Below are 10,769 nucleotides of genomic sequence, written 5' to 3'. Positions count from 1 at the left end.
TTTGATTATATTCTTAATCTATTTATGTGTTCCAACCTAGGAGGATTATTCATCTTTAACGTTAAAACATCGTACCGTCGCTACCTTTCCCTCTCTCAAACTGAACATTGCAAGGTCATACCAGTTCTGGAGAACTTTTCAAAGGACAAACGTCATCTAGGACACAATTCGTGGCTAACCACAGAGTGAGTTAACTTTACAACATTGTTTTTGAAGCCTTCAAATTACTCTATACATATTTGAACATTCTCTCTGTGAAACACTGGAAATTTAACTGCTCTTGAAAGTACAACATTTTCTCGGATTCAACGGACTGTGCTATCTATTACTTTTGACATTTCGTTTTAATAACATTAATTGAACACATTGTAAAATTGTATTTCATTTGTTTTTCAGCTTTTTACCATTTGTTAGATTGACTCTTGATTAAAGTATCATGCAGCACCTGATAGTCTTTTCTGCTTGAGCCCAATCGTTGGTTATACTTAATGGTCAGGCCATTACAAATAGAAAAGCAAAACAATTAAAAAATAATAATATAGAGGTCATATCGTTCTACACTCTAGATGCGACAAAAGTATTCAGAAAAGATTTTGCACAAAACGTCATGAACATGCAGGAATACAAAATATAGTGAAAAGCTAAACCAGTTCTGTTTTATCATGTCAAAGAAACGAAGACCTTCACTTCCTCTCGTCATTTCAAAGCAATGTGTGAGCTCAATTTAAAGTTATTTACAAAAATTTGTTTCTGGTGGATATCCAAATACTCTAACTTCTGTCAGTTGCAAGTATTCGGTACCGATGATTTGTAGTTTAACGTAACGACCTACTACTTCCTTTTCCAAGTTAAATACAAGATGTTCACCGTCTGATCCTGGTCCATCATAATGTACACACACAACCATGCTATCCAGTGAATTGCCAACACTAATATCAAGGTTACGTAATCTATTTCCTGCAAAAAAGAAGGACCTATTATGTAGTTGGGTGCCCAGAAATTATCAGTGTTTTTAATTAAGTGCCATTATTTTGTTAGAATCAGGCAACTTAGAAGAATTACAAAACATGACAACATCAAACAAAAACCCACTGAATTACAAGAACAGAGAGAAAAAAAACACCGAGTTATATTCATGCACCCTTATACATTTTGAACTCGGATAATGTGAACTTTTTTGTTTGTCATGTTTTCATATCTGCTTCATAATTCATAGTTCCAAAGCCTCGAACAATTGTTGTCATTGGTTCAAGTTATATTACTATTTTATTACAAATCAGGCTGTTTCTTTCTCGTGTATGTAATAGTATTTTGTTGTTATTTAAAAATGGGTGCGGTCCTAACCTTATGAAAGTCAACTTTCCAAATAAACTTATGATCTTTTAACAGAAAAGCAACATATCCTTATCAGTTGAAGACCATACTAAGATCACATTCTTATAGAAGGCCCATTGATTTTGTTGTAAGAATTAATAGTGTATGATGCCGGTATATTATTTTCGATGGTACATCAATGCTCAAAGACGATTGATACCTTTTACATATGAAAATCTAGAGTACTGTTTTACATTTCTATTCGAATTCAATACATAATACGTTACTAAATTTTAAAATTACTTATAATACTATAACACTGTATTTTTCACTTTCAAGGCAAAGTACAAATATGGCCAGTATCAATTGATACATGCTAGCCATATTGTAAAACTTTGATTTAAAGACTAGAGATTGTAATGCTCATTCCGCATTTAGAAAAAAAGGAGATATGTTGACATTCCTAATTACAGAGAACACCATCTGTTGCGTATTTGTAAACCCTTTTAGTTATCTATCACTATTACATTATTAATTTCCAATTACAATATTTAACTGATTTATTATATTTGATTCACATTATGAAGTGCACGCATACAACTAGTGTCAATTGATGTTAATAAACATTTTTTTTTACAAATCATCCACTGAGATATCAAGACTAGGACTGTTAATGTCAGTTGTGTATTTTGAATTTTGAATAGAAAGGTAATATTGTCACCCTTCATTTATGATAATAACATTTTAAAGTAATATTCATCAATAATTCTGTAAAGTTCTTCGTCAATCCTTCTGTAATTACCCAGGTTATTGATTAATGATCCAGTGTACCTGCCTATATAGTTTTCAATATTAGAAATAAATTTGGCCAGTATAAATGAATACTTTACGAATTATTAAGGATTACACATGTACACTGTCTCCTACATTTTTAAACCGATCAGAACTTTATCTTTGATATAAAATAATCATAGAGTTCATCTTCATCAAAATGTGTAATGTAAGTATGCTGTTAATCTTTAAACAGAGTGATAAATGTATTTCCCCAAATCTAAGCAATAATTCGAAGTTTATGTATGATTTTTGTTGCCAATAAAAGACAACAGTAGTATACAGCTGTTCAATAGTCATAAATCTATATTAATCAAACTCAATCCGGGTCACAAACCAAAACCGACGGAAACACATCAACTACTACTATAAGAGGAAAACAACGGAGTACCAGAAACACTGAACTGCTACTTCAAAACAAACGCCAACATACACTGAACTGAATAATTGATAACTGCCAAACCCTGTCTTGATACAGGACTCAGAACATTTAAAATAAAATTTGGGTTGGACCTGGTTTTATGGTTAGGCAAACCTCCTGCTTTTATTTCCAATGTTAAGATACATCGGAGCAGTAGTCAACTTTTCACAACATTACTGAACAGTTAAAATGCCAGGCAATTCAGTTATGGTCACACCAATCTGTAACCTTGGCAACCAAGACAATCGTTAAAGGCTCCTACTAGTATGTTGGTTGTGGTATATTAAAGATGACTGTTGTCCCGAAAATAGTTGATGTGCATATTCAAATTAGTAGTTTAAACTGCAATGTCTTTACTATGGACTCCATATGGTTTTCCATCTTGTAATTACGATATAAAGATGCCAAATAGTTTATGAAAAGTTGTCAAAGCAAATTTAAATTACATCGGATGTACTTTTAACAATTCCCACTAGCATTGCTAAGTGATGCAGTTAAAATAATAGAATTATCTGTTATCCTATTTTTTTAATGGGATAGTTTTTGTAAAGCCCGAAACTTTAAATACGCATCATAACAACTAAATGATCCTTTGTTGTTAGTCCTAATTTGCTCTGAACTAATGATCAGTCACTGCAGGTACACATATTTCGATGGAGTGTGTCTATAGTTTATATGTGATGTTTTTGTGCTTCGTACCGGTCTTTTGAGTTCAGCCAATTGATACCGACTTTTACAATTTGTTCTTATTGTGTGCGCTTATACCACTGTCCCAAGTGTAGATTAGAGTTGAACGTAAACAATCAGACGTTTCCGTATGATTTAAATAAAATTACATTAGGTCGTTGGTTTCGTTTTAGTGTTTTGACTAATCTTTTACTGTGTCAAAAACGTAAACTAACAACGTTTGGTGGTATTTTTAAAAAAAAACCACTGTTTTGACTGTTTGACTGACCTACCATTTCCCCTAGATAACAAACGTAATCAGTGATCTTTTAATTGTTTTACATTATCAAAACGGAAATTGATCTGGCAACACCATATGAATGATAAAGAATAAAGTATGACCTGCTTGTTGAGTTATAGTCAACAGTAGTTTACTTAAAGTTTACAGTTGCTATACAGCTATCAATACACATATTAAATAGATTGAAAGTCGTTCTCATGAAGAGTATATACATAAACATCACATTGACAAAAACGTATTAAAAAATTTATATATAAACACAGTTATAGTTGATTGATGTTAAAACAAGAATGTGTCCAAAGTACACGGATGCCCCACTCACACTATCCTTGTCCATGTTCCATGGACCGTGAAATTGGGTACTAATCTAATTTGGTATTACAATTAGAAAGATTATACTTTAGGGAACATATGTACTAAGTTTTAAGTTGATTGGACTTCAGCTTCACCAAAAACTACCTTGACCAAAAACTTTAACCTGAAACTCCCACTTTCATTTTCTATGTTCAGTGGACCGTGAAATTGGGGTCAAAAGTCTAATTTGGCTTCAAAATTAAAAAGATTATATCATAAGCAACGAGTTTACTAAGTTTCAAGTTCATTGGACTTCAGCTTCACCAAAAACTACCTTGACCAAAAACTTTAACCTGAAACTCCCATTTTCATTTTCTATGTGCAGAGGACCGTGAAATTGGGGTCAAAAGTCTAATTTGGCTTTAAAATTAGAAAGATCATATCATAAGCAACAAGTCTACTAAGTTTCAAGTTGATTGGACTTCAGCTTCATAAAAAACTACCTTGACCAAAAACTTTAACCTGAAGGGACGCACAGACGGACGAACGGACGCACAGACGGACGAACGGAGCCACAGACCAGAAAACATAATGCCCCTCTACTATCGTAGGTGGGGCATAAAATAGATATACTAGTAAGCAGCTAAAGTACTTTACAATAGCTTTTGACACTGTTTTGTTTTATTTTATTTATTTTTTTTTTTGGGGGGGGGGGGCTTTTTTTTAAGCTTTTGAAACTTAATCTTTCCGTCTTCCAATAATATTGTAAATGTAACAATATTTTTAGTTATGTTTTATTTTATCTCAACACCACAACGACCATAGAATACAGTTGTAACCTATTTAGATCGGAGTTATACCGCTTTGTGCGACACCACTCTTGCAACTAAAACTAACGAATATGCAATACACGCAATTTAAAAAAACACTAAAAGTTCTGTTAGTACATTTTACACAAGTAATCCCGAAGAATTCTTATGTGTAACAGCTAACTCCAATAACTCACAACACATACACACGCTGATTGATTTAAAAAAAAAAAGCTAAACATCATTTTCTGTCGGAACGCCAAGACCAATTTAAATTTCTCTCTCGCTAACCAGAGAACAAATATAGCACATGTGTATATTTTGATTTCTACTAATACCATTACGGTGTTCTGTACTGAAATTTATTAAGTAGCTCCTATTATTTTGAAAAAAAAAATTAATGTTTACGTTAAACATTGAATGCTAAGTTTGTGTTTTTTGTTGTCGTTTTTTTTTAAGAATAAATGACAGAAATAAGAATCGCTAATAATTGCTGACAAAATTCCGAACTTTCGTTATATAAGTTTTATTTCCGGGAAATTCAAGACATCGCAGATAACGACAACACATTAAAGGTCGAAGGTTCAAACAAGATTTTTCAAAGGCATTTTATACATTCAAACGTCCCTTCATATACCAGTCTCTCGAACTTTCGGATTCAATTAATCATTTGTAAATTTGATCGAAACGGTATGTATTACTGGTTATCATGTTATCTGCATATTGATATTGTTAAATAGTCAATAAATGAAGCTTTTTGACGAGTGATGTGGAAATATATATTTCAGGACTTTGGTCCATATGACCACATTTCTGAAATACACTAAAAATCTCATTTTTAAAAGATAGATAGGCGACTAAAATTTGAATAGTTTCATATAGATATATAGTGGAGTGGTTTCTTCATTTTACTATCGGTTTGGTCATTTTAAGAACTTTCAAGATTACGACATTCACAGGTTTTGTAAAGAATATCAAAGTATAAACTAATGTTTGTTTTACAGTAAATGAGACGGGAAAACTGGAAGAAAATTCTAATGAAAAGCCATCATTCGAAGAACAATACCAAAGTCACCATGGTCATCAAAATGATATGAACAAGGGTAAAAGTATGCATATGGCATTTGTAGAGTTATAAAAAATTATACTTATATTATTTTAGATACTATCGTGACTTATATTAATGTATCTATTTATAAACAGTATCCACATATTTTGAAGCATTAACTAATTCTAGTCCTTTCTCCCAATTTTAGAGGCCCTGCAAGATTGATATTGTACCTTTTCAATTAGTCTTAGAATCTATCAAAATAAATGTATAACAGTGGGTCAATAGTGACATCTGGTAAATATTATTTTCTGTTGATCATTTGGTAAGCAATGCCTGTACTAAGTCAGGAATATACCATTGTTACAATGTATCGTTTTCGTTCAATGTGTTTGAGCAATTGTTTGGTCATTTGATTACGTAATTTCCGTTTTGAATTTTCCTCAGAGTTCTGTATTTTTGTTATTTTACTTTTAAGTAACTAAATTTAAGCGTAACAAATTGTTTGCGTTAGTAGTATATTTTTTAGGCTTCAAGGAGGAACAAACAGCTGAAACATGATTTTTATTAGAATACAAAAACAAAATAATTTATACGAGTAAGGTGAAAAATAAAGGCAACAGTAGTATACCGCTGTTCGAAATTCATAAATCGATAGAGAAAAAACAAATCCGAGTTACAAACTAAAACTGAGGAAAACTAATTATATATAAGAGAATTACGACATAAAAAAAAAACACAAAATTAAAATGTAACAAAGACAGAAACGAACTATAATATAACAATGGCCATTTCCCTGACTTGGTACAGGGCATTTTAAGATATTTCAAGGTTTGGTGTGTTTCCTTGTGGATGATATATTGACCACTTTCATGAATTGATCAGTTATTATATAGCATATGATTTACACACTTAATGTAATATCTAAATGTTGACTGTACTTTCTTCTAAATAATAAATGTTATATTTTACTTACCACAGCCGCCGCAGCTCATTCTATTTATAATATAGATTTGAGTTATAGTGAACGTGTCTCCAAGATCTACCCACCAGTAGGGTAAATTTTGTTCAGATGTTATTGAAAGGGTATTTATGTCATCATCAACAGCGTATGAAGAAGGATAACCATTAAAATCTGAGCTCTGTTGTGTACTCTTCCCTACTGCAACATTTGTAAGTGGCGGCTGAAAGTGACATTCTGTGAAAAAAATATCATTTATTAGTCAAATACATAATGATTGTACACGATTGTAGGAATATTCGGGCATTTCGAAGTTAGATATAAGAAAGGGTTAAAACAAAGACTACTGTAAGTTGACTTTATCATTGCGAAAAATGTATCAAATTTCAGACGAAGTAGAATGAAACAATGCCAAGCCTTATATTTCTGCAGTCCTTATTTTCATCAGAATTAGAGACTTTCATTTTCTACCTGCATAACAAATTGATCATTTGTCTTTTGTTTTTAAGCCATGACGTTGTGAGTTTTTTTATCTATGAGTTTCAATGTCCCTCTGGTATTTTTCGACCCTCTTTTAAGCTAAATAACAAAAAAGAAATCAATTACTGGTTGTAGTAAATTTTAATGTTGTTAAGATATATCAGTTGCTGCTTATTGTTGTCTTTCACACAAATGTTTTGAAATTTAATCGTTTTAAATCAGTATTTGTGTATATAATACTAGGAAAAATTGTTTTACATTCATTTTTTTTGTGTATATTACTGTTATATGTAACTTAATGTTCCAATATTATACTTTTGGCACTATTTAAGTAATCACCGTATCTGTCTGAAAAGCCAAAAACATCTTTAATGTAAGCAATGCAAATTGTAAAGACAATATATTTTCATACAGGATTTACAATTTTTAAATAGGTTGCTCTTTACGCCTGTTCTACCTAGTTCAATCCACAAATTCTAATCGAAATCTAAGCTTTATAAACCAACGCCAATTGTTTTCATAAGATCAATTACAGAGATAAAGTTTCCCGTACCCTATCTAGACAGAACCATTGATTTTTCGTGTAAAGCATATTTTTTACTTCCTTTCATCTCTACTTACCATCTATAATGCAAATATTCCCGCCTTTTGATACACTTTGACAGCTTTCTCCTTCCTGACAAAGATTTTCAATACACGGGTCATAGTTAGAAACCTATAAAGTAATAAACAGACCTTTCTATTAAAGTTGTTTTACTTATTTCTACCTTTTGGAATTGTTAAGCAATTGCAACTTTTAAGTCGGAATAATACAACTAATTGTATAAATTGCAATAAAAAATTACCAGAAACATTTAAACCACAAAAATCTAAATAACTAAGAATGCATAAATACTCATATAATTGAGGAGCTATTAGAACATGTTTTTGTTTTTTAAATGTCGCAATAACTATTTAGAATTGCTGATCTATGTTACGGTTGCATAAAGAGACAATGTCCACAGACGACAAATGACCACAAATGTGTTATCAAGATGAACGTAACATAAAGTCGACCAATAAGTCTAAGAAATATCATTTACATGTCTCCCAATTGATACGATATTCCCGGGTTCCTGCTCACACGGAAGCTATTAAACCAAGAGTTTTATATGGTGAACTTGAAATCATCCCTTATAATAATATTCGTAAACACGGACGCCATCACGAGTTGGTTGACCGTTATGGAATATCCGTTACACAGATGATATCAGATATGTTCTTAATGTAGTGACTACAATCCAGTCCCCTTTTTACGAATATGATCTACCGAATTAGACTATTTACCATGTTTGTTATAACATGAGTAACACGAGGGGTGTCATACGTGGAACAGGATCTTCTTACTCTTCCAGAGCACCTAATATTACCCCAATTTTTTTGTTGGGTTCGTGATGCTTTATCTTTAATTTTTTGTGTTGTATTTTGTGTACTGTTGTTTTTCCTTTTCTTTTTTGCCATGGTGTTGTTAGTTTATTTCTGATCTATGAGTTTGAATGTCTCTCTGTAATTTTTCGCCCCTCTTTTACAAAGTTTTCATAACAATTCTCGTTACTACGATGCATTACTCATTAAGTGTCAAACATAATGAAACTTTTATAAAATGGGTACTAAATGCATTTTTTTTTGGTTAAAATATTCGTTTTCTAAAGATACGACCAGAAAAAATGGTTAGTAAACGTCCTCTATTTTATTAAAGTATTCCTCTTTTAGTAAGAACGATTTTTTTTGTATATTTTCAAAACATGACTTACGCGTCTATAAGGATCTATTTCTACATAGATGTATCCATTCTGAGTGTTAAAATCCAGAGTAGCATCAGCCTTTGGTTTGACATTTAGTTCACATTTTAAAATATATCGGTTGTAGTTGTATGAATAGCATTTTGGTCTCCGTATACATTTATCAAAACATAACCTTGGCGACATATTCTCAAAAGTACGATACACGAATCCATCAAGTCTTGTATTACTTTTATCTGGTTGAATACGGAACAGTCCGTGTGTCTGGTGTTGGGAAGATAGTTTAGTCAGAAGGAACAATGATGCCATAATCGTCACATATAAGTACATGTATGAAAACATTGCTATCTTTTTGTAGCCTGTAAATCAAAACCATTCTACCTCTTTCACATCATCAACTATTAACGATGAAATTGGATTGCATAAGTGTACACCAATAAATACATATATATGGTTCTAACTTTAAACAATTTTGTATTGATCAATTAGCAAAACAATTTAAAAGTCGTAGAGATTACCCAGATATTTTAAATGTCCAAGTCTATTAAATTTGTCATAACAAAATACTAAATGGAAAACTTGAAATATTGAGTCAAGTTCGTTGATTTTGTTTTATGCCTGTTTTGTCAAAAAAGTATACCAATCAACTGACCCTGTAGTTGTTTAGATAGCATTTATGTATTCAAGTATATATATATATATATATGTGCCATTCAGTGCGTTTTCATGACCGATTATGTTTAATCTGGCTACGAGTTTCAAAGGGGCTATTCGCGTACGAATTGATCATATATTTAACTATCATATTCACTGAATGAATTCCTGTTTGATTTTAATGAAATTATCGATATCAGAATAATAGATTTAGACAAGAACTATAATATCGTCATCAATACCAAGTAATAGTAGTAATGATAAACACACGGTTTTTTTTTTGCGGGAGAAAGGCAACAGTAGTATACCGCTGTTCGAAAGTCATAAATCGATTGAGAGAAAACAAATCCGGGCTACTAACTAAAACTGAGGGAAACACATCAACTATGAGAGGAAAGCAAAATACATAAACACTGAAGTACAACAACAACAAAAAACGCTAACAGACGTAGAAACGAACTATTCGATAATAACTGCCATTTTCCTGACTTGTTACATGAAATTTTAAGAAATAGCTGTGAGTTGAATCTGGTTTGATGGGTAGCTAAACCTCCCGCTTATATGACAATGTTAACAAATGTCGCTAAAATGACAACACTACGTGACTGATATACAACACAAAAACACGACAGAACAAATTATATAATAGTCGCCGAAACAACCTACAAACAGCAGAATAACAACGAACATCTTCCATCAACGACATAAAACCTGGGTTTACAGGTAAAAGATTATATAACAAATTATGCAATAAGGTATATTCAACATGCCGTGTCAACTAGATGAGGATTCTTTAACTTCAAAAGATATACAACAAACTTAATTTTTCAATCGTAATCATTACAAGTTCGATTTTTCTACGTATTAAACTTCAATTCCCATGCGTGATTTATATATCGAGTACACAGTTTCATTTTACAGAGTTTGTTTTATTGTTTGTACAAAACAGCTGATTCGTTGAAATGCGTTTCTTGTTTTACCTCATTAAAATGTTACCTTTTATAGTTTTAATTGTTTTATTATCTTAAAATCAATTTTGGGCAAACAAACAAAAGTTGAAAAACTGTTATTCTATGATGTAACCTTAGTCAATTTGTTTTCGTTACTGCAGTGCATAGTATGGAATACAAATACAGCTAGTATAAGATCGTTAAGAGGTTGTGTTGCTTAATATTAAATTTTAATTTCTTAAATTATAACTTTTTGGGG

At 31.6% G+C, this 10,769-nt stretch overlaps 1 protein-coding gene across 1 annotated transcript; it reads right to left on the bottom strand.

Moving 5' to 3' along the window:
• Positions 1-506: 506 nt before the first annotated feature.
• On the bottom strand, positions 507-9,327 carry LOC143049299 (uncharacterized). Its single transcript, XM_076222982.1, has 4 exons — positions 8,919-9,327; positions 7,747-7,840; positions 6,661-6,882; positions 507-957 (listed from the first exon to the last, which is right to left on the bottom strand). The coding sequence occupies exons 1-4, from the start codon at positions 9,246-9,248 to the stop codon at positions 731-733; spliced, it is 873 nt and encodes a 290-aa protein (XP_076079097.1). The 5' UTR covers positions 9,249-9,327; the 3' UTR covers positions 507-730.
• Between the last annotated feature and the right edge of the window lie 1,442 nt (positions 9,328-10,769).

This window comes from Mytilus galloprovincialis, chromosome 10 (assembly GCF_965363235.1).
Source record: "Mytilus galloprovincialis chromosome 10, xbMytGall1.hap1.1, whole genome shotgun sequence".
Classification (NCBI taxonomy): domain Eukaryota; kingdom Metazoa; phylum Mollusca; class Bivalvia; order Mytilida; family Mytilidae; genus Mytilus; species Mytilus galloprovincialis.
The sequence above is the reverse complement of the archived record's forward strand: the minus strand, read 5'-3'. Positions and strand labels throughout refer to the sequence as shown.